The sequence below is a fragment of the Lagopus leucura genome, unplaced genomic scaffold (assembly GCF_019238085.1).
Source record: "Lagopus leucura isolate 7727_CA_CO unplaced genomic scaffold, USGS_WTPT01 Super-Scaffold_100014, whole genome shotgun sequence".
NCBI classification, from domain to species: Eukaryota; Metazoa; Chordata; class Aves; order Galliformes; family Phasianidae; genus Lagopus; species Lagopus leucura.
The window spans coordinates 10,938,832-10,964,361 of NW_024962268.1; the positions used below are offsets into that span (position 1 = coordinate 10,938,832).

At 37.7% G+C, this 25,530-nt stretch overlaps 1 protein-coding gene across 2 annotated transcripts in view; it reads right to left on the reverse strand.

Annotated features, from left to right (window-relative positions):
• Positions 1–22,376: 22,376 nt before the first annotated feature.
• The window catches only part of FST (follistatin), a 6,905-nt gene continuing 3,751 nt past the window's right edge, over positions 22,377–25,530 (reverse strand). The window contains exons 5-6 of one of the 2 annotated variants that reach the window (XM_042875535.1): positions 24,229–24,459; positions 22,377–23,510 (exon numbers count right to left, since the gene is read on the reverse strand). In XM_042875535.1, coding sequence (XP_042731469.1) covers positions 23,428–23,510; positions 24,229–24,459 — 314 coding nt within the window. In that variant the 3' untranslated portion in view covers positions 22,377–23,427. The other variant, XM_042875536.1, reaches the window with a different exon arrangement.

Sequence of the window (25,530 nt, forward strand, 5' to 3'; positions counted from 1 at the left end):
AAATCTGGTATGGTTTTGGGGAAAAAAATTGTCAAGCTTATCTAAAGTTTTGGCTTCAATCTTACTGAAACACGGGAAAAATACCTAGAAGTGTTAGACAAAAAGTTGCGAATTTCCTGCAGGCGGAGATGTTAGTTTTAACTAATAGTTTGTGAGCTGTTCTTGGAGAAGCCAGCCTTGTTTTCTATTTTGACAGCACAGAATGAGATACAAAAATTCTACAAGCAAGTGAACTCAGCATTTCCCTGTCTCAAATAAAGTAAGACAGAAGAATGATGGTTTTAGTGAAAAGTTAAACAAACTTTTAACAAATTTCTTCTGCAGTTATCAAATCAACAGAACGTTAATTTCCAATGAGAACAAACAAGCCACATGCTTGCATTATATAATCCTAATTAAATGTCAGACCTGGAGCCACTATTTCATAGTCTTTGTATTAGGGAAAGGTTGCAAAACATTTTCTGTTGTAAATCATTCTGTTAGTACTTCTCACTCAAATATGTAATTTTCTACACTTTCTTCCAGTCAAATATTACTGAATTATGGGGAAATGAAAAAGTATAATATTTTTCTCTTTCAAAACAACAACAGTTATTCAGAAAAAGAAGAAAAGTGAAAAATTGTTCTGGGCAGCATAGTACAAACAAAGTAAGGAAAGATGTTTACCCTTTTGGGTAGTTTTGTGGACAGGAGTATTTAAATGGAATTTTTTCATCATTAGTGGACACGGTCGAAGTCAGATATAGTAAGGCAGACAGCAGGAATAATCTTGTAGCAGTGATGAATTGAACATGACCTATAAGGAAGTGTATAGGAGGGAAAATATGAAGAACCTTCGCATTTGTTAGTTTTTCTTCAAGTATTTTGAGAGAAGACTTTGAAAAACTCTGTTCCCAAGTTTTTGGTTTTTTTCATCTGCATCAGTTATGTATCTAGTCATGCATGTTCTCTCTCACTCTGAACCTTCATTCACATGCAGACAGAGTAACAACATCTGCATCTCAGAAACCCAATAATTTTTATCCCTCCCTTGCAGTGGCCTGAGTGATGGCAGGTCGTAGGAGGCCAGCATACCAACTCAGGTTCACTTTGGCTAATCTAAACTTGTATCTTTTGTGATGGCTCAGCTGGGAGAAATCTGTCTTATCCTGAAAGCAGAGGGAGATTTAAGCTGTTCAAAGACATCAGCTGCTGAAGAGTGGTTTGGTGAGACCAGTTGTTCTTGAGGGTCCAAATGTAAACTGAGGCAAGCTGTTTAAAGTGGGGCAAGCTGTTTGAGTCTGTCTACTCTCTGTCAGTTTTCAGATAACCAGAGCTCATCTGAAGACCTTCAGGGTAGATTCAGGTTTCAGGGTTTTTGCATCTGCTGTCTTCTTTCACTGTCAGAGATGTAAGTAGCAGTTTTGTCCTCACATGAATGCTTCCTATGGCTCACTTCTTTGAACTCCTGCTTTTCCTGCTACCTCTCCTGTTGGTGATGGGAAAAGGACAGGGTAGTATGGGGCAGCTGGAGCTTAGAGCTGTCACTCTATTAACTGAATCCATTAGAGGAAGATGCCAAAATCAGGAGCTGCCTTTGGCAGCTGCAGAAACAGGACTGTCTTGTGCTAGATCGCTGTGCCTGATGGGCTTGAGCATGTGCGCAAGTGAACGTGCTGCTAATTGCTAGCACAGTCCCTGGAAAGGTTTCTGCCCAGGCCAATTAGCACCGTCCCAAACAATGTCTGAGTACAGTCTGGGAACCAGCATGGACTGGGGACTGTTCCTAATAAGCAGTGTGGATGAGGCCAGTCTGGGTTTTGGATTGTGTTTTTGGAGCAGGGGAGAAGAGGAGAGTTTAGTTCTGTGGATGTGAGCTGTGCCACGTAAGCTGAGCTACATCAGGGGTACAAAAGGGTCCTTTGACTGTTTATTTACTAATATAAATGTAACCATAGCATTTGTTGCTGAAGTATTATTGTATAGTAGTCACAAACACAAGAGACTATTTCTAGACAAATATCCGTAGCTCTCCAGAGACAGCATGTGTGGCAATTCCAAGTACACAGTTTACTGTGAAATTAATATGCACCAACAGTCCCCTTGCAGTCTGGACCCTGAGAAAGGGTGAGAGGTAGGAGTTTTTCTCTTTCCTACTTTTAACAGACTTACAAATAAACCTCTAAGATACTCCTTCATAGTTTTAAGTTGGGTGTATACTGTTTTATCTGCTTGGCTTTGTGTAGTGTATTCATATATATAATGTACGTGTATCCACTGAATTGTTGCATCTTAGGTTAAACTGATCAATTTGTGCGCATATGCACAGTCCTAGAAAATAAAACATTAAATGCCCTGTTCTCCTAAATAATACAGTAAGTCAATTTTTGAGGTGACCACAAAAGAATCATCCGAAGTCCATACTTTCATGAAGGCTTAAACTTTTCATTCATAATTCTGGCTGCAAGCTGGTCTTCTGTCACTGATATACTGTGAAACACTGTCCCTCAAGACTGAAACAGTTTATGTGCCAGCACTTATTGTGCTGTACAGTATGCTCACAGTTCCTATTGTCTCACTCTATGAGAAAGCTTATTAGCTTAACTATGCAGCGTTAGAGTCATATTTTCTCCTGACATATGTGAGCAGCACACGTTCTGAGAATCTAAGAAGAAAACCTTTTACTTTTTTTTTTTTCTGTAAAACTAAGGCTCTAGAGCTTTATTCCATGCCCAAGGAAATAAATTCATAGACTATAGTAATCTCAAATAAACTGCAGTTAGAAGTGAGAAATCTAGAGATATTTCTTAATGAATTGTTGTTTCGAATTGTGTTTTTTTTTTTTTCTGGGTGGTTTGGAAGAACTATAGAGGAAACAATAGCATCATTCTTTAAGATTTTGAAAGCTTTATGTGGCAGAAAAGTGGTACAAGGGGGGTATAACACACAAGCAAACTAGTCATACTGGTTACAGCTACATGTGTTCTCAGTTCCATGTTGTGTGTTGGTTTTATTACCTTTATGTTCAGAAACAATCATTTTAGTTTTTGGATGACTCTCGCGTTCTGACCTTTCATGTAACTAAGCATGACAATAGCTTTAAATGCAGTGAGTTATTTGCATTAACTAACTGGAACTTAGTTTTTTTTTACTATCAATTTTTAGTTTGAAAAACATATTTTGGCAACATGAGGGCTCATTCTGATGAAATATCGGTTGCAGTTATGCTTACAGGTTTTTTTGAGTATTAGCACTGGGACAAAGACTTTCTCTTACGTACTCATTTTCAAACCCCACTGTGCTTTCAGACCCAAGATAAATTTAACAGATTTAGTCCCAAATGTCAATTTCTGCATCAAAAGATGAGTGACCATATGATTGTAAGAACATTGGGAATTTTAGTTTTTGTTTACATTCTCTATACAGCAGCCAGGTTGGTAAGGAAGATGACAATATTCTCTGTATAGTCTGATTGCATATGAAATGTAAAGTGCAGTCATAGTTGTCTGGATTTAATTTTCCCCCCTGTTTCGTATGGGGGAATAAAACATTTCAGTTCATACAGGAGAAAAAAAATTAAAACCAGGCAACACCAGCTCCATTGTAAGCTTCACATGCAATCGAACAGCCTCATAGGGAAACTCCCCTTCCTGACTGCACTGCTGCCACTTGTGAACTACAATTAAAAAAAAAAAAAAATCACTTTTTATACTCCATGCTTTCAAGCTAGACATTGACATGTGAACCAAAATCTTCTTTTTAACTATTGCCCGGGAGGCCACCAAAGAATCCCAGCTGACCCCCTGCCATCAGAGTGAGTGATGGTAGGCTGCTGGTGTTGCAGCTCGCTTCCCTCGGGCTGCCACCCTGAGAGATCCCACCATCCACCCTCGGTATGAGTGACATTAGCCCACTGGGCTTTGAAAACACTTTTCAGGTCGCTCATCGCAGAGAGATAGCTTCCTTCACACACACCATCAGGGTGAGTGACGTCAGGCCTCTGGGGTTTAAAATACAGACCCTCAGGCTTGCTAAGCTGACACTGCTGAGAAAACTGCTTTTATTGTTTTACATCAGCAGGGACCTCTTTGTCTTTCTTTGTATTGTTTACTTAGAAGCCAGCCTCCCCCTTTCCCGACTCCCACCCCAGACAATTATTAACATCTGTAGAGTAATTTCTACTTTTTTTTTTTTTCCTAACTGGAGGTGAAGCAGATTTTAGTCTTTGAATTTTTATAGCCATCTGCTTTCTCATATGATTTTTGAAAGATCCTGGGTGTGTCTGAGTACTTGTTAGTGGGAGTGTCTTAGCATAATAAAAGGAGAACAATTCTGAGAGATTCTAGTCCTTTTACAATCTTCTGTCAATAATGCTAATATTAATCATACTTCCACCTGAGATTTTCCTGGGGTTCATGAACTTCAGGAAATGCTTTTCTCCACTCATGACAGAATTTATAGTATATAGAGTACATAGCTGTTGATTGGTCTTGCTTTCGTGCTGCAAAAATTAAAAAATAAAAAATTCCTCTATAGGCAACCATGATAGGAATCTATACCTGATGTTTCTGGTAATGTATTATCAGCCCTAAATTCAGATTTTAGGGGCTTTGTGAAGTGATATATAGGATTTCAGATAAAGAATCCTAAACTGGCTAATGTGAAAGAAAAAAGGTTAAAACTGTAATTATATAATACTGCTCATATATGAACGCTCTATATCATATAATAATGTGTAGTGCATTGCAACTGCCATTTTTTTTTCCTAAACTCTATTTCCTTTTCATTCAAAATTAGTAAATATTTCTTAATGAATTACTGAAAATATTTCTATTTTAAAGTTTCTAATTCTTTATGAAAACAGCAATAGAGTAAGCTAAAATAAATAAATGCATTTCAGAATTTAGATAAAGAGCATCTGAGAAAGAATATGGTTTACTTATTAATTTGTTTAAAGGTATAGAATATGCTTATATTAGAACTAACTTTTTTGTGTGTACTATCCTTATACTGAAACTCACATTTTTGTCTGTTTTGTGATTTTCTTTTATTTTCTCTACTGTGTGCTATTTGAAGCTCAGTCATTCAGGGGTCTGATCCACACTTGATTGCCTAAACCCTTTTTGCTGTTATATTTCACAAGTAAGATAAATTTTAGTATTTTTTATATAGTTTAAAGTATTCTCTCTTTCCTTCAGTTTACCTGTTTTTCGAATAGCCTTAACAACGGGTACTGAAAGGCACCAATTTCACTGATGGAAGAGACTTCTTCTGTTTTTGAAAAATTAGCAGGAAATTATTAAAATATGTAGTGAACATTCATTTTGGTGAAGCAAGTGGGCTGTCCAGTAAGAAACATATAAAAAGACTTTGCTTTAGAATTATGGAAACTGAGATAAAGGACATAAGTACAGAAACAGTGGGGACAGTTGGACAGTAAGGTGGATTGAGAACAGTCTGAGTGGCAGAGCTCAGTGAGTTGTAGTCAGCAGCACAGTCTAGTTGGGTGCCTGTAGCTAGCGGCGTTCTCCAGAGGTTGGCGCCTGATCTGATCTTGTTTAACATCTTCATCAATGACCTGAATAAAGAGATAGAGCATACCCTCAGCAAGTTTGCTGGTAATACAAAGCAGGGAGGAGTGGCTAACCAGCCAGAAAGCTGCGGTGCTGTTCAGCAAGATCTGGACAGATTGGAGAGTTGGGCAGAGAAGAACATTGTGAGGTTCAGCAAGAGCAAGTTTAGAGCCATACACTTGAGGAAGAATAACCACATGCGTCAGTACAGGCCAGGGGATGACCTGCTGGAGAGCAGCTCTGTCAAGAAGGACCTGGATGTCCCAGTGGACAACAGCTTGACCATGAGCCAGCAGTGTGTCCTTGTGGCCAAGGCCAGTGGGATCCTGGGATGCGTTAAAAAGAGTGTGGTCATCAAGTTAAAGGAGTTAATTGTCCCTCTCTACTATACCTTGGTGAAGCCACCTCTGGAGTACTGTCTCCAGTTCTGGGCTTCTCAGTTAAAAAAAACAGGGAACTTCTAGAGAGAGCACAGTGGAAATATACAAAGATGATGAGGGGCTTGGAGCATCTCCCATATGAAGCAATGCTGAGAGACCTGGGACAGTTCAGCCTGGAGAAGGGGTCTAATCAATGCTTATAAATATCAGGAGGCCAGGAGTCCAGTGGATGGGGCCAGTCACTTTTTTGGTGGTGCCCAGTGAAAGAACAAGGGGCAGCGGGCACAAACATGGACCCAGGAAGTTTCATCTGAACATGAAGAAAAACTTTATTTTGAGAGTGATGGAGCACTGGAACAGGCTGCCCAGAGATGTTATGCAGTCTCCTTCTCTGGAGATATTTGAAACTTTCCTGCTTATTGACGACCTGGACAAGGGGAATGAGAACACCTTCAACAAGTTTGCAGATTACACCAATTTGGGAGGAACTGTCGATATGCCTGAAGGTAGGAAGACCCTTCAGAAGAGTCTGGATAGGCTGGAGATTCAAAGGAAGCTGTGGTGAGGTGGGTGTCATTCTCTTCTCCAGTGTAATTAGCAATAGGACTAGAGGAAGTGGCCTTCAGTTCCACTAGGGGATGTTCAGATTGGCTATTAGGAAAAATTTCTTTTCCAAAAGAGCAGTCAGGTGCTGAAATATGCTGCCCAGGGAGATAATTGTCTCTGGAGGTGTTCAAGAAATGTTTAGATGTGATACTAATGGACGTGGCTTACTGGGAAAGTATTCCTAGTAGGTGGGCAGTTGGACTGGATAATAGTGGAAATCTTTTCCAACCTTTGTAATTCTATGACTCTATGGACACTTTCCCGTGTAACCTATTCTAGGGATCTTGCTTTAGCAGAGGGGTTGGACTAGATCATTTCCAGAGGTCTCTTGCAGCCCCTATGGTTCTCTGATTCTATGAAACAGTGCAACTGACAAATTTGGTTAGATTGAGGTCCTTTCAAGTTGTCATAGAAGTAACCTCTAAAAATTACTTCTACCAGGTTCATCAGAGAACAGCGATGAAAAGAATGAGATTCAGTCTTCCACACTGAATTTTTTTTTCAACTTATAAATGTTCTTTTAAACATGTGGTTTTACCAGTTTAATGATGTTCTGTCTATACACCACAAGACAATTACGTGTTCTGCAGCTTTCTTAAAATTATTTTCCTAAGTTTGTCATTAGTGCTGTTTCACTTTCATGTAAAGAGGACTTTCAAGCCCAGTGGCTTGATCAAAAGGAGGAGCTGAATCTTCTACTACTGCTGATTGGAACCAAAGAAAAAGAAACTAAGTGCTGTGATTTAAAATTTGCTGGAGAATTTTTTTTTTTTTTTCTTCTGGAATGACAATCCATGCACTCCTTGCTGTTGTGCACCTGTTTTCTTGATCAGACTGAAGAAAACCCCACTTTTTGCTCTCTTTGCTGGTATTGGTGTTTTGCTCAGAATGGATCTTGTGCTTCCAGCGTATCCCAACAGCACTCATGGTCAGCTTCTTCTGGGAAAGGGCTGTGTTTGTTCAGCTCTGCACAGTTCTGGGATTTCCCTCCCAAGGAAATCACCAGAAAACTGTCAGTAATATACATTATGTAAGGACTGATTCATCTGCCACAAACGTGGCACTGCAAGTGAAATCTGTTAAGAAATGAGACAGCGGACTCAGCATGTCATTAGTTTATTTACCTATTTTAAAAAAATAAAAATCTGAATTACTTCCATATATTTGGTTCAGTTATTGGCTTATAAGTCACATTTCTAGAAATAGTGGCAAAGTGTTATAGTCTTTTTAACCATATGTAAGGAAAGGGAACTTCTAGCTCATCCTGTCTTCTCCTGTCTCAGGAAACTACATCATGTAGTCTTTGTAATAAATTGGTGAAATTGTCCCTTAAGGGCATCTGTACTTGGCCTACTGCTCCCTCTGGAAGACTGTTGTACAACTTCATTGTTCTTTCTATCCTATTTTGAGATTGTGTTTGACCTTTATAGAATGTCCAGATTACATAACTATATTATATAATTTTTAGTAGTTCCTCAATCTAGAGTCTTGTTGTTTCCTTCTCATGTAACTTTACAGATCCAGTTCTTTGTGGGTGTTTGTCTCTGGCTTCATCTGTAGTGGTCGTATAACTTTAACTTCTGTTAACAACATACTTATGGTTAAACTTTTGTTACGTTTTAACAAATAATTTATATCTGAGGAGTACTCTAGTCTGATACTTCCTTTCTCAGGACTAATTGTGATCATCTATGATCATCTGTTTCTTCCTTGATATATATATATATATATATATTTTCCCCCCAGCAATTTTTACTACTTGTATTACCATTATTCCAGTAATCCTCACTTTCGAGCATAAATAACAGTTTCTTTTAGTATCATAACACATTTTTTTCTGATGCCTAACTGGATTATCACTATTGCATTTCCTTTGCCTGAAAATATCTGATTGAAGAATGTCACTAGGACCACATAATGGCAGTAGGACAAAATTTATGTCTAAAATTTTACCTCTCTCCTCTTGACTTCCTTTTTAATTAATTAGTTAGTTGATGAATTAATTCTTACCTTCTGCTGTAAAGTTTTGCATGTTTTTAGGATTATTCTAGCAAGCTCATATTTGCTTGTGTCAGTATTAAGCCCTTCTCAAAAATATATGCAATTATATGTATTCTCTGATCAAAGAGCATAATTATAGATGGTGATCTTATCTATAGGGAGGCCTCATGGAACCTAAAGGTTTTCCACCGGGCCCATAAAAAGCTATTCATTTCCTAGTGTATCATTTGCTCCTGCCACTTGCTACGACAACAGTTGAAATATGTAAGACAGAAATTAAACTTTGCATAGTAATGGAAGAAGACCATGATGGGATGTCTGAAACTGTAAATATCAGTCAAAAATTAAACACTTTCCTATAAGAGAAAGCTCCAAACTTAGACTTCCTAGTGAATGTTTTTACAGGTAGTTGATTCTAGCTGAGTCCAATATTATTCAAGTTGCATTATTTATTCCCTTTTTGACAAATCATCTAGTCCTGCTTTTTTCTCTGGCATATGCCATCCTCCTTTTTTTTTTTTTTTTTTTTTTGAGGCAAAGAAATAATAAAAGATTTCCTTATCATTCTACCTAAATATTTGGAGGACTGTATTTCTTTATAGTATCCTGAGCCCTGATTTCCCTATTACCAGTTTCTGGCAATAGAATTGCGATTAGAATACAATAACTGTAGTCTGTCGAAAGATGTCCTGAAGAACTCTCACAGAAGTGTCTCATGATGACTGAAAATGCAGTTTATTTTCAGCAAAATATGTGAAGAAAATATATTTGTTTATTTTCTGTGATTTCTACATATGTGAGGGCTTTTTTTTTTTTTTTTTTTTGTAAAATAAAACTCAAAAACCTATAAGTTTAATGGCCCTTGTTTTCCAGACACTAAGACTCCATAGTTTTATAGATTTTAATTATAAAATACTACAAAAAAGATACCTGTGGTTTCAGAGAATAGGTCTAGTAATTTTTCAACATTCACTTCTTTTTCTTCTTCTTTCTATGGAAAGTAAAAATGAACAGTTTTCGAAAGTATGTGTGGCACTTTTTTTTGTTGTTGCCTGTTTTTTTCCCTCCCACCCCCCTCCCCCCTTTATACTTTTTTTTTTTAATTATACTTTTTTTTTTAAATTTATATTTAAATTATAATAATAATTTGACTAAAGTAAACTTTATGCTAGAAAAGGCAAAAATCCCAGAAATCCTCATGTCAACAGAAAATTAGAACAGTCCATAATGCATGGACAAGTAAGAGAGATCAAGACTTTATTTTCTAAGATTTGCTATTAGGTGTGAAATAATAATAAGTGAATCTCAGCGAATTACATTAATAACATTTCCTTTAGAAGTGTAGCAGTCACTATTCTGTGGGAATTTCCCCTTTTTCACTCTTACATTTATGTTGCTAAAGCTTGAATGCCATTCTTAGCAAGTTGGTCACCCATATCCTTCGCAGTGAAAATCCAAGCCAGGATCATCAGTGTTTTTGTAGCTCATACCTTCAAGCAATTCTACCCAAGACTGAAAATTCTTCTACTGGAGAAAATTAGAGAACAATTCATCTTATTTCAGAAAATAAAAAAATGGGATCTTCCTCAGAGCACCAAACTGTGCACACATGAAGCTCTCAATGTTGGAGGACTACTACTGCACTGTTGCACACTGGGCTTGGGCTGCCTGGCATGGTCAAAATCAGCTGCAGGTTTCTCCAGCTGGCATTACTGTGGAGGTTCAGAAGCTGTTTTCACTTCTTTCCCTTGTGTTCTTTTTCTTTTTTACCTTCAAGTCAGCTAGTATCTGCTAACCACATCTGCCAAATTCTGATGGAGACATGGCAATTCTCTACCTGTTTTGAACTGTGAAGGTAATAACATAAATTCTCCTTAGTTATTTCTGTAAAGCCAGTTTTCTCTCCACAGGATGTTGCAAGATGGTACTTTCAAATTACCTGCTGTAAAACCAACTTTCTGGAATAAAAACAAAGCCACATAAGTGTCTTTGTTTTAATTCCTCTTATTTGCTTTATAGGAGTAGTTGTCCATCTGAATACTTTAATATTACTGTTTTCAGACTTTCTTTTTTTTTTTTTTTTTTAATTCTCTTACTGATATATTTTGGTGTTTTTCTTAACAGTGTAAAAATTGCTCTGGTCCTTCCAAACAGAGCTTCATGGTGTATTTGTGTTTAGTAGGAAAGGTAAATTGTTCTCATGCAGACACAGCAGTGACACAAAAAAAAAAAAAGGAGATGTGAATTATCTCCTCACATCCCATAGTCTAGATAGCATCTCAGACTAAGCTATGCACCTGGGGTATTCCTAGTGGTACCAGGAACCCACAAGGTGTGTCCAATGGTGCTTCATTCCTTCTAATTCCTTACTTTAGTCCCCCTAGCTATGTTTGTGCAGTTCTTTAATTTCAGCATGAAAGAAATTATTCCAAACAATTATTTACTGAGTATTTCCACTCTTGAAGTAACATGTTGATCCCGTGTACCATTCAGACTGTTTCGTAGTCCATTACTCAGAGTGTCAAGACAATATTGCCTAATAAGAGAAGCAAAAGACGGAACCATTTGCATAGCTCAGTTGAACTTCACAGTTTGCATTTCTGAACAGGAAAAAAAGCCAAGACTCCATAAGGCAACTACTTATTTCAAATCTGGCATTTTTCCTATTCAGAAAGACAGATTGTGAAGTTCACTGGAGTTATTCAAATCAATCAATTTTTTTTCTTCCTGAATACGTTAATAACAAGAACGTTTTGTGTTATTAATATACTATTCATGCACTATTTGCATATCAGGATACTAATTAAGTATACTCACCTACCTGCCACCTCCTTTTCTTGATACTCTAAGAAAAATCTCAGCAGTGCAGTTAAAAGAATAAGAATCATAGACAGGTTGATACATGTATGCCCTCACTAGAGAATTAAGATGAGTGTGATGCACAACTCATTTGTGACTTTATTTCATTCCACCACTTGGAAGTTATACTAGCAACTCCTAGTCCATTTATGTGACAGGTTTCTCACAAGTCATATAAATCTGACTTGAACGCTCAGTCTCAGTGAATAAAATGAACTAAGGATTGTTCTTTGCTACAAAAGCTCATAGAAATTGCAAGGTCTCTGTCTGTGTGTTTAGCATGTTTGCCCATCTGACTATATGAGCTGTATTTGAACCGCTTGTTGGGGATAATCCTTAGCCCATGTGAATCCCTGGAATATCCTTGCCTGCCTCAAGTTACTATCCAGGATCCCTTTCCAGCTCAGTAATCTAAGCCCCAGCAGAGTTGTCTGTACTGAGCCCAGTATTGTAGAACTATTTGCCTTCACAGAAGGTGTGGAAGGGCAAAAAATGCAACTTCCTTAGACAGTGTTTAATTACTGGTAGCAGTTTCCCTTAACATGGGTAGAGAAAAGAAAAGCTGCACAAAGCAGTGAGTGTATCTAACCTCCCTCATGAAAATAAGCAATAGTTGGTTGAGCCACTGTCCCCCTTGGTGGCTTTAAACAAAGATGTCATCTAAGATTTTCAGTTTCTGTGAAACCCAAGGAAGCTGTAAGAATGCTGTGAACAGGATAGTGCAGTTTGCCTGAGACAGACAGCGCATCAAGTGATTGTATGTGAAGGGAAATGACATTTATTTGCTCTGAATATGCAAATAATATGTGCAGGCTTTTTTCCCATGAGTTGTTGAAAACTCGACCTTAAATATTTTGCTTTTCATTAGAGAAGATAAAGATTTCACAGTGAGAGGCATATTCAACTCTTCGTTTTCTCTGGATCAGATATGTCAAAATACCATGTTGGAGGTTTTTTTTTTAATTAACATAATCACAACAAAGAGTGAGAACATAGGTTCTGGACTTGATACAAGCTGTTGACTATTTTACAAGACTGCAATTAAAGCTTATTTGATATGTTCCTGTATGATTTGCTACTGTAGTGAAAAGCACAGCTATTAAAACTTTATAAGCAGCTGTGGCTACTTGCTCCTGTGAAAAAGCAAATCCCAAATTTGTCAGCTTGGTTTCTGTGGTTCTTCAGAAAATAGAGTATTCAAGTCTGGTCTATACTTAGTAAGTTTTACTAGCGTGATAATGTTTGCTAGCAACACAATTTCTTTCATCTTCATAACTATGTTTCAGAATGCCCTAGCATACATGTAAGTTTGCTGTTACTCCTGCTGAACGTAGGGCTCTTGCTTCCTGGTCGGAAGTGGAATATATTTTTAAAAGAAAGTTTAAACTAGAATTACTGTTTCTAGGTTTGAACAATGATTGCCCACTGCAGGATTTATAAGAAGAAATGTTCTTATCTTTTTAAGATGTTAAGTTGTTCTAAAGAGCAGGCCAGGCTTCAGTTTAATAAATATAGAAAAGTTATGAATAAATAGAGTCCACTCTACTTGGCAGAGTAGCCAGTCCTGCTGATTCTTATGACTTATTCACATTTTTCCTGTTTTTGTTTGTTTCTTGAAATCTTCATGTCTTTGCATAACATGAACACATAGAAGTCTAAGCTTCATATTAGAATGTCTTTTTAATCTTAGTGATTGTGGAGAAAAAGATTGAAAATAATCTTAACAAATAGAAGTATCTCAAATTTGCAGCATTTTTCAATTTTCTAAGTTTCCAATCAAATTAACTATTTCCCAGACATCCTTCTTTTTAACACTACAGTTGTAATAATGTTAACTTCTATGAACTTTATTTACCTGAGCTGATTTGAAATGTTCTGGACCTCATGTACTGTGAAGTTCAGGCAAAAATTTTGTTTAATTTTGAAATGAATAGTATAAGTTATAAAGGCATGGAGATTCAGGAGCTTCTGTTTAAATTTGTTGTTTGCTATTTTGTTTTTGGAACTACAGGTATATTTAACTTTTTAAGATATGCTTTATGAACTAAAACTCTGAAATGGAGCTCACTGTAGAATACTGGTTATTAACATTCTGAAATAAGGAGATTTGAAACAAATGTCACAAGCACAAGATATCCCATGATTTTGTTAAAAACAGTGTTTTAGTGTCCACAAACCTCTTCAGATGTTGTACCAAGAAGGAGCTTTCTGCCTGTATGTGACTGTACACATCTGTTAATTCAGAGGTCTCAATGTGAAAATCTATCTCTGAGGGACACCAGGTGGATATCTGATACTCACAGAGGAAATTGAGCTTCATAAACCATTGTATGGATTATTCACAACGATGCACGTTTTTTTCCCGCTTGTGAGAGAAAAAATATGGATGAAATATTTCCATCAATAATTAATTTCAGTATGAATCAATACAAGTTACTAATAAATGAGAAACAGACATATGTCACTCCCAAAAATTAGCTGTTAATGTCTCTTCCCTTACTGAAATGGCATCCTACACATCACAACAGTTCTATTAGTAATTAGAAAATATTTAATTAGGTCTTAGTTAGGAACACACTCCAGTTGTACCATGAATTCTGCATTCATAGCACACTGTAACTTGACATTGGAATAAATGTACATACAGCATAAGAAATAAGGAGCTAACGATTCTTATTCTACATTAAGTGACTGCAGTCAGAAGCACATGATTTTGACACCTAATGGCTCAATTTACTTCTCCACACACGACAATTTTGTGCTGATTAAAATCCAGTAAAGTATCCCAGGCTTCCTCATGAGGCTACCAAATACAGCACAAGGACTTCTGAGAAACTGTGTCCTTTGGGAATAGCAGCTGGAAACCAACCAGGATATCTTAGGGTGCCTGAAGTGGCAGTACCTGAATGTATACTGGCAGCTGAACTTTAAACTTTCAAAGTCCACACTGATTTCTTATGATCTCTTCATGAAGATGATATATGTGCTATTTCTTCTACAGAATAAAGTAAGACTTAGTGTTTTTCAGAATGGATACCTCTTTCCATTCAGTATGCGCACTCAACATATTGACTCTTTCCTTAATGAAACGTATTGATGCCCAAGTATGATGCAGGTAGTGACAGACAACCCCTACCTCTCAGTGGTGACACTGTGGAGTTGGGCAGACAACCCTGAGTTTGTCTACATCCCACAGTGATGCCCAGCTGGTTAGAGTACTCTCTTGAGAAAATTGCACAGCTGGCTGTAACGTTTTCAAGACAAGAGTCAGGGAGGACCTCTAATCGATAGATTAGTGGAACCAGTGCATTTATAAAGAAGATGATGGTTCTGTCCTTACAGGCCTGATCATTTCAAAGTGTAGTATGCAGAATTCTGAATTTAATTCTCAAATCTCTCTTTGTGTACCTGAGACCTGTACTTGAATGTGGCAGTAAATCAGCCAGAAATGGGACTGAAGTCTCCAAGAAATAGAGGCACTGTTAAAACCTTATCCCTCAGCTGTGATTAAACTCACCATCCACACAGGGTCTCACCTAGTAGCACAACATCAGTGCTTCCCGAAGTTTTTCCTCAGCAACCCTACTTCCAGGGTCATAACCCCACTTTCATTTTCACTTCCAGGCTTGTGGGCCCCAAGTGGGGTCATGACCCTAACTTGGGAACTGCTCTATAACACATTGAAAAAATTAACATACCAGCTAGTAAATACATCAGCAAAACAAACCCATCCAGGCTATCCAAGACCCCGCGCAGTCTGCTGTCCCTAGAGGCCTTACCTATTAAATGTGGGTCAGAGTTTCAAAAGCATGTATCTACTTGCAAGCTCACACACTGCTTTGGATATGGGTTACCATTGTCTTGTAGACTTCCTTTGTGCTATTTAGCTAAGTTGGGTGTTGACAAATATGTGCTAACACTTCTGAAAATATGACCCTCTTTTCCTTGCTCATTCATATACTGGAGGTGCTGCTTAGATTTATTATTTGCACATAATAGAGTTCACAGTTATTGTGTGTCAGAAACAAGATCTGGAGAGTCTGCTGTTCCCACAGCTGGAGCAACACATACACATCTGCTAAAACTGCAGTGTAAATTGTATTGTCCTTAGCAATTAATCACTTACAGTGCATTCTATCAACTCTCTTCCTGCTTAACTCCTACTGGTCTTTACCCTCTTCTTCCTTCTTTCTCTGCTCTACTCTGTTCTCTTTTCTTCTGTGCCTACAACTTCATTTTTTAACCTTTTCTACTGAAGTGCCACATTTGGAGATGAAGATAAATCTTCAATTAAGTCCAAGTGTTCTTAATGTTCTTGCAGAACTTTCCACCATTAGATCTCAAGGAGCTTGGCACAAGTCATGAAATCATAGAGATTATGAAATCTTAGTGTCTTCATTTTACAGTGGGGAGACTAGCATAATGTTCTGTCAAGGTGTTACTGAAAGTCTCCAAAAAATCAGAGACAGATGAAAAGACATAACTTGAGTATCATGCTCCATGGTGGACTCCAAGGAGCACGGGAAGTTAATACAGTGCATACCAGTAGATGGCACTTCAGAGTTCATTGCGCAGTCTACATCTGTAGGGCTGATAGTAGTGGGATTTTTGTGTGTCATTCTTCAATTATGATTTTTAATATGGTTTTATTTCTTTCTGTTCTTGTGCTCTTTTCCCGGGATCTTTGTCCTGTCCTTCTCTCTCTTTTCATTTTTCATTTTCCTTGCTAAGATGCTTTTCCATTGCTTCTTCCTTTCTCCCACTTTTTCCATATGGGATATCTCATTGGGAAAAAAAAAAATAGAAGATAAAATCTTATAAAAGGTAACTTCTTCATTTGCTTTCCCAGAAATAATTACCTAGATCCTGACTCGGTAGTTAACAAGGAGATTTGGGACAACGCAATGAGTTCTACTCCCAAGTATCTGTAAGGTCCTAAGTACATATATGAATCGGTGGCTCTAAATTGCACTTTTTTTTTTTTTTTTTTTTTTTTGCAGTATAAGATAAGCAGTTACATACTAATCTGTGAAATTTGTAAAAGGCATCCAAATGAAGTCAATGCATGACCTCAAACTTAAATGTTGTGCCACCTTTACCACAAACTGGCTGCAACTTAACCCTTCAGAACATGGCCAGTACTTTCCATCAGATAGGAAATGAGGTTTTTGAATGAGTTCTGCTGTGGGCCCTGGCTAAATTTCACTCCATCAGCACATGTGGTGCTGCTTGCTAGGTTGCTGACAGTGGCAAGTGCCTTTCAATTTAAGGCTAACATTCCATCAGAGCCCGTAAGTGGAGAATGCTGAGGAGATTAATAAATGAATTGTCACAGCTTCCAGGCGTGCTGGTTTGGGAAGTACAACTCTCAAGTGTGTGGGCTACTTAAACTTGGAGCTCCGTGTCTGCATCTTTACAGAGACGGACAAAGTCAATTTTCCTTTCCCATAAAATGAATGAAAATTAATTTATCTGAAGTTTGAGTCCAAATGTAGAAATACTCAATGTTTGTGTATCTTCTATGCCAAGCTTTTCACAGTTTTGGTGGAGTCAGTATTTGAAAAAAAGATTTGAATCGCTCTAAATAAACCATCTGTATGTGGGAAAAGATTATGGGAAACATCCCTGCGGGGCTCTTTTTAGTTGCTCCAGTGGGCATTATCCATTATTTTTGCAAGTGTCTTGCCTTGGGCTTTTTTGTGTTTTTTTTTTTTTTTTTTGTGTGTGTGTGTGTGGTTTTTTTGTGCGTGTGTGTTTTTTTTTTTGCTTTCCTTGCTGTCTTGACCAGTCTAGCTTGTACTTGTTATTGTGTCTTCTTGAAAATTATTGTTGATCCTAAAAAAAATGTTGCAGATCTGAACAATACAATAGTTTAAAGTTGCATTTTAACTGTTTCACTCTTTTTTTCACTCTCTTATTTACTTGTTTTCACTTAAAAATACAGGCAGAAACTTTTGTTTCTTCGTTCTACTCCACATAAAATGAATAATATTTTACTGAATAGGTATAGCCTTCATTGCACAGCAAAAAGTTTCAGTAAAATCAATGGGAAAATAGCATTTATGAGGAATTTTAGGATCACTTAAGGATCGTGTAAAGGAAAAACATATTAAAGAAGGAATAGCCTATGTTCCTCCTGACAATTGCTTCCAACAGATGTGGTGATATGGTTCCATGGATATTTCCTCAAGGAATTGTGTTGTTTTTTTTCTCTAAACTGGACATTCCATCCTGGTTTTGGAGCCTGTAATTCTTAAAAATAAATGAACTTAACTCTACACAGGATCATAGGATAATTCAGGTTGGAAGGAATGTCAGGAGGTCATCTGCTTGATTCTACTCATAGGGAAAGAAGCTTCCTTTATAGCTGTGCGATCTTCTCTTGTTTCATCTCATGCCAGCTGTCTCTTGTCCTGCCACCATTCACTGCTCCATCTTGGCTCTACCTTCTCAATGACCTTCTTATAGACAGAATGTTGCTCCCAAATCTTCCCCTCTCTGGGAAGAAGCAGTCCTATTCAGACTGTATGGTTAAGTCAGTAGTCTGAACAGTCTGGTGGGCCTCTGCTGGTTTCTCTTGTCATGTGTTACTTTTTTCTATGCTGTTTAAGGACTTGTATAACTATGTGCTTCATTTATATGAATTGCCCTATGATTTCATAGAAATGCCTCTAAATCAAAAATCAAATAGTAGTACATACTTGTATCATATATGAATTTCTAACAAAGGGCATAGATCAACATCATCCTTGTACTTTAGGTGTCTCTTAAAATTAGAAGTGCTTGAAACTTAAAGTAAGAGTAAAAAACATGATATACAGAAGAAGATTCATAGGAACTGTGTTACTAGAATGGCACCATTCCAAACTGCTAAATGATTAGGAAATATATTGAAACTTATGAAAAGTGGTATTTTTTTTCATAAAAGCATGCTGCCAAGGATATTGATTTTAAAAAAAGAAAAATAAGCTGCATTTGTTGTGAACCACTAGCATGTCATAAAGAAGTGTTCCAAGATTAATTTCAAAATAAAGCAATCTTTAGATCCAGGTGAGTAGAATTTAGTTCTTGAATGTGAACACAATGATTTCAATTCTGGGGAGTTCTGAGTATCCATCAACTTCTCTGCAAGCACTGCAGGGCTCTCATGCTGTTACTGTTTGGCGCAGGTGGAAATTCAGGGGCCTTTATACATTCAGATCTACACTGAACCACCTTGATAAACTCATTATCCAGTAACTGCATCTAGAAAACCTGACGAGTAGTTATCAAAGTGTGAAGATCCTTCTCAGTTTTCTGATTCATCAGTGCTCTTCAATCCCATGACAAAGTTGAATAAATTCATTTAAGTTTAAGACATCAAAATAAAGTATCAATAAATGAGCAGAAAATGAGCCATACGTGTAGTTTTAATTCCAAATCAGTCTCTGAACGTGATGGTTCTTACCTTGCTTTCACACCATATTTCTCCTCTCTATGGGTAATTTCATTGGCTACATTACTTAGTGGTAATGAAGCCAAATTATACAGATAATCCCAAATAAACATCAGCAAAAGCCATCCATTAATGGCCATTATTTATTTAAGTCTATCAGAAAAGCAAATAACTCTAAAATGTTAAATTGTGAGTTAACAAGTTTTCATATACTTCCCAGACTCCTGGTGCCATATTGAGTTCTGACATGCCTTGAAATCGTAATATCAAACAAAAAAAATGTAACTGCCTTATCTTTAGGGACTTATGAATTTAAAATCTGATACTTTGTGAACCTCTTGGTCTATGTGCAAATGCTCTGCTTCACCAGAAAGCATGGAATCCTCATTCTTCAAAGGGATAATATACAGATGTTTCTGTGCTGGTGATTCATTGTATAGTAAAATGTCACTGCCTAGAGAACAGAATGGTGTACTGAAATTTAATTTCACCTGATTCCCATTTGGAGGGAAAGAAGGAAACATTTTTATGTCATAAAAAAAAAAAAAAAAGAAAGAAAGAAAAGAAAAAGAAAAAAAAGGCAGCTGTTTGAAATTTGCTGTGGGGCTTGGAATGTAGTTTTAGTGAGGTGCATTAGAAGGCAGAAAGCAAGGAGAGAGGTAAAAGGTGCAAAAGAGTTTCATTATATTGCTCTTAAGTCTATCATGTGGACTTAGGTATCAGGAATGCTTTTGAGTGTGATCAAAATTGTCAGTGCTCACTTGTATGTATTGCATGGACAAATACATTTGGGATCCAAGACTTTAGAAGCAATATTCTTATCATTCAAATGCCTCAAGCTGAGTCTCTTGGAATTGGGCTGATTTTATTTAAGTACCAGAGTATGGGTTTCTGTTTTCAAACATGCAAGCTCTACTTCATGTTACTGGGCCTGACGTTTAAGTGCCTGCGTTTATAAATGGGGCTCACAGGCCTGGTATTCAGTATTCAAGTACATGCCGTGGAGAATGAGGGTTTTCAGAAATGTGATTTACAGTAAGGAGAATGCATATGTCAGCTGACAGAAAACACTGAAGAGAAGGATATTTCTGAACATTCTGGAACACTCTTCTGGATTTAGAAGCTTCTGCAAGACGGCTTCAGAGCAAGAAATCAAATTCATGCATCCGTTTAAAAAAAAAAAAAAAGGAAAAAAAAAAAAGACAAGAACTGGCAACAAAGATTCATCACCTTACTAGGACTGAGAGAATCAAGATCAGATTTCCACACTCAGGAAGTTCCCTACATACAGTTCTGGAATAGAAGGAAGACAAAAGTAAAGACTCTCCTGTTGTAGCCATGACTCAGTGTGTAGAAAGAGATGTGAGATTTGTAATCTTGATTTAAGCAGAGGGTTAAGCATGATTTCATAGCTCAAGGATGGAGGCACTTACATACTGGGGGAAGGAAAAGGGGAGGTAACCTGGATTCTGGCCTCTGCTTCAAGCATTATTTGTGTAGGTTACTCAATTACAAATGCAAAATGTGTAGGCAATCCCTGGGGCGAGAACCCAAGACTTCCTCTTCAAAAGGAGCACCCATTAGGGTTGCAAATTATCCTCTCTCAATGAATCTTGCTTCCTTTCCGATAGAGAAGTATGGCTTCAGGAGGCATGACAGACAGCTCTCTGAGCTTCTCCCTGAGCTGATGGTGAATGTGGGAACGCTCTCCTCAGGAAGATAGGCAATGAATCTGCATCTCCCTCTTCATCAGCAAGCACCTTAACTCCAAGAATGATGTTAGGCAAAGCACTGGAAGTTGTGCTGCCATAACCCCTGGATATGTTTCTAGCAGAAGTCTCTGGGCTGCTATGCTGAAGTTGGTGCCTTTTAGGCGCGCTTCAAAGATGCTTGCCTGGTGAAGCCTCTCAAGAGGGACCTCACCAGTACAGTGCATTCAGGTTTGCTGCCAGTAGGTACTGAGATTTCAGCTGTATAAAAACAGCAGCAGCAACGGAAAATGCTGTAGCAGAACTCTCAGACAACTTTATAAGCATAATTCTTACACAGATTTTTTATGTCTGCTTAATACACATACAGGTGTGCAAATATAGCTTCATAGCATTCTTGATGCCTTTTTGAATTCTTCTATCAATGACTTTCTCCCAGTTATTTTGTGAAGCAAGGCATAAAGTTGCAACCCAGAAATCCTGCTCTGCTGCAGTCTTTCTTTAAGACATGTAAATTTATTTACAATTATAAGCAGTGTTTTAATGCTGCCATTTTTTTGGAAATGAAGTAGCTGGCACCTGTTTGAATTTGAGAAAAATCTCTTCTCATACTCACCACATCTATTAAGCATTTCATCTCTATTTCATTGTCATGAGTTCATTAGTTCCCCAAGAGATTTTCAGATAGGGTCTGTTTTTATCCCTCTGTTCTCCCAGCCTTCGTTTCTTTTATTCTGGGTTCCATTGCCCTCAGGAGACTAAAATCCTGCTCACTTTGCTCCTCTCATCATGCTCTTCCTTCCAAAGAGACTACTTGTCTAAACGAAGCAACAGGAAGAGGAAGGGCAGAATTTTGCTATCATTTTGAATATAATATTATGAATGCATGTCTGTAGTCTTTACAGATGAATAAATTATATTTGCTTTAGGTAATGCTAAACAACCCATAACAAATTACAGTTTACTGTGTAGTAAAAAATACACAGAAGACTATAGCAGGAACATGATTTATATTCAAACAAAACGAGTAAGTGAATCTCTGCTTCAAACCTCAACTCAGTGAAGTGCTACTTACTAAGGTGCTTAAGTACCTTCTTAAGTTCTGTGCAGCATGATAAGAGAAATTTTGACAAGTGGAGCCTTGTTTGAGAGAAAACTCTAACCCTGGGAACATACAAAAACATTTTGATCCCTGCTGTTCTACCTTTCCTCTGAGTTCACTGCAGCCGTATCCACTTTTAACAGTGCCTCCAATCTGAATATTGGTTCACTAAACAGAATTTCTGAATTGACTTTCCTCTCAAGAGTGATGAATCTCCAAGTTATATGTACTCTTTGATACACCTTTTTTTTTTTTTTTTTTTTTTTTGTCTACTGTGGGAATTGTTACACATCTTGAATTTGGGCAACTAGGCCATCATTTGCCCTTTCTATTAGTTATCTAAAATGATTCTGCAACTTGAAACCCCCTAACATGGATCTGAATCTTAGCAAAATTTCAAGTGTCTGTTCAAAATCTCTTAGAAATGCACAAATTAAAGATGTCCAAGAAGCAACAGATACTTTATTCTCGATGGGGAGGGAAACAAAAATGCTGAACGTCTTCCTATCCATCAGAGTACTTACAGATTAAAAATGAAGTAGTATCAACAGACATGAGATGTTGCTTCTGTATGAAAAATGGGGTTTCATGAATCTAAGTAACTAGAAGGCTTACTTAGATTGCCTTAGTGAATGCATTTTAGTGCTACATTAGGCACCAGCTTCCATTCCCCCACTACTAGTAGATCTTCTTTGCACCAGAACCTTTTAGAAGATAAAGCTGAAGACTGCATCTAGGGAAAATTCCATTTTTTTTATTTTTTCACTCATCATTTATTTACAAATACACATTATAACTTTTATATACATTGCACATTTACATGGTAGAAAAGTACAAAACTATATATTTAAATGAATTTATATTTAACTCGCCATGTTTGAAAATATAAAATTGCATCAGAAAAAAAAAAAAAACTATTATGAAAAGCAAGAAACTTGAACTGATAAAGCTTTGATATAACTTTTAGTGACACGCTGATTGGCAAAACAAAACTTTGAAGGTTGTACTGCAAGACCATCTTAAAGGAAACACCTGATAAACACGCATGTTACAAAAGAGAAGAATAAAAATAAAATAAAACCCTTATTCTTATTACAGTGAGCTCTGTAGCTATTAACAACCTTCATAATCCGATTTCTTTGGGTCTGGAATTCTTATAGTACAGTATATATGCTGAACACATTGAGATCGCATCAGGACATGATGTGATCAGAAGCAGAGAAAAGTGAAGTGGGAGAAGTTTCCTTAAAGATCGCCTCACTGCACCCTGGAAGTATATTTAAGTCAGTTACAATGCCTTTTGGTCAGTCAAGATTCCTTGTAAACAAAAACCCGAGGGATCTTTTATGTACAGAACCGGCAAGAAGAAAATCCAATAAATAAACATAACAGAAACCAACATGCAAAGTTTTTTAAAGTGGAAAAAAGATAACCCCAATAAAACAAAAAGATGAAACCATCTTTTTAGGTAAGTTTTAAGGAATGGACTTTCATAGTTCACAAGAAAAAAGAAAAGCTTTACTTTACAAGCAAGAGACCTCACAATAAATAACACTGCTCTTCCCGTAACGAATAAACTTCTTCAAAAAACAAGGTGTACAGTCAACCAGACATTTTATGTATAAATTATAAAACATGACACAGTATAAATAAATGTCTACGAGACTCAACTATATGTATACTTTTTTTTTTTTTCTCCTCCCCAAAATAAATAAGCATACACTTATTTACAGTATGGACATTGATTTCATGCCCACTGGCTGTCCCAATAGTGATGGAAGTTTTACCACTCTAGAATGGAAGATATAGGAAAGCTGTAGTCCTGGTCTTCATCTTCCTCTTCTTCCTCTGGGTCTTCATTAATGGCTAGATGGGGGAATACAGGGGAGCTGTTGTTTAAATAAGGACAACAACAGCGCAGAAGCAGCTCAGTGCATGTTTTCAAAGCCCTCTGAACAGCCATAATACAGCGTTGCATTTTATGCGACTTGTAGTGAGATGCTCTTTGGCATCTGCTGTTATGCAATAAGGGTTTTTATACATAATCTATGAAGTCATAACTGCAGAAAGTTCTGAAGAATCAATGGCTCAGGTTTTATTGGCAGATTCCTGTAATCAAATAAAAAGCGCTCTTGTGTTCTAGGTTTAACTACTTTTTGTCCTTCATTCAGAGTTAGTAGATGCAACTGTGCTAAACCAGGTGCCCATGTGCTATCAGGCTCATTCTTTTGGGCAGTTAACAGTTTACCAAGTGTTAATAAAGCAATCAGCAAAGCACATGAGAGCAGACAAATTAGGAAAAAGTCTCTAGAATTATGCTCCTAGGGCAACCCCTTTCTGATAAAATGACTTGTCCTCAGTAAAGACCCAACACCCCAACTTGAATGCACACTGGTTGTTGGAGATCTACTGTTTTTTATCAGTAACCAAAGTGCACGCATGATACACCCATACTCACATGGCACATGTGCCATATCTTGAATCTCTAAATCAAGCTTTCTTAGGTTTAACGATGTAAGTCTTTATTAAATAGGGATTGCCTTCAGAAGCCTTAGGTGTCTGCAGAGATAAAAATCTCACTTACAGTTGCAAGATCCAGAGTGCTTTACTTCTAGAAGCATGCCCATGGAGCAGGCTGCTTCTTTCATGGCACACTCGCTCGGATAAGTCGTGTTATCACTGGCACAGACTGCCTCGTCTGACTTGCTTTCAGGGCAGAGCTCATCACAGAGGGCACATCGACCTCTGCCAACCTTAAAATCCCACAAGCATTTCTTCCCAGCACTGCACTGAATATCTTCACAGGACTTCGCTTCTAAAAATACACAAGGAATACTAGAGGTAAGCGAACAGACAAAGGAAACAAAGAAAAGCAATCCCTACCAGCCCCAAAATCCTTTTCCCCCAATGAACTATGAATAGGCAAAGCTAAAATGCAGTAGCTGCAATGATTCTTGCCCACCTTAATCAAGCAGACCCTTGGACACCACTGCCCATCTGTACATTGGGGTTGAAGGACAACTGTGCCAGTGGAGCTTGGCCTCAGCAGTATGCAATTACGTTTGCCTATTGCACAGGGCCTTCCTGCTCCATTTGCTGTCAGCGGAAATTCAGCTCACCAAATTAGTGATAAGTGGAGAATTTGTCAACGCATTCAGCATTTCCAGATCAATTATTTTTAAACTAACCCACATAAAGCTGCTGTCTACAGTACTGGAAAGGGAATTCACCTCAGGCTGTGCCAACCAAAAGCAGCATGAGATTCCCCGGCATCTCACCAGCAATTTGGAGGGGCAGAGGTTGCTCGGATGTTGCTTCCTTTCAACATACTTCACTATCTCTTCTTTCTCAAAATCACAGTGCAAAATGTCAGGATGCACAGAGGTTATTTTCCTATATTCACCCATTAACTATCCCCAAACTCTGTAATATTTTTGAAGAGGAAAAAGTAATCAGATGTTTCCAATTACGTTAATACAAGCTTTGTTAAGACCACTTGAAGACAATTATTTCCAGGAATCCAGATCCACTGAACATCATGACCTTGTTATGCTGTAACCATGTCATCATCTACCTAATGGTGGGTACTTCTCTCTTAGACGCTAATGTCAGCACCCACGCTGACAGCAAGAGAAGCAGGATCAAACTCTCTACTCCCTTTTGCAGTTTTTTTTTCTTTTCTTTTTCTTTTTTTCTTTTTTCCCCAGAGCAAAGCTCACTCTGGCTCTACTTTCTCCTGGAGGGGAAAACAAACCAAGGCTACTAGGAGTCTCACCTGCTCCAAAGCACAAACTTACTCTGTTCCTCCCCCCTTTCCTGCCACCCTTTCCCTTCCAACAATCCATCCATCCATCCATCCATCCATCCATCCATCCATCCATCCATC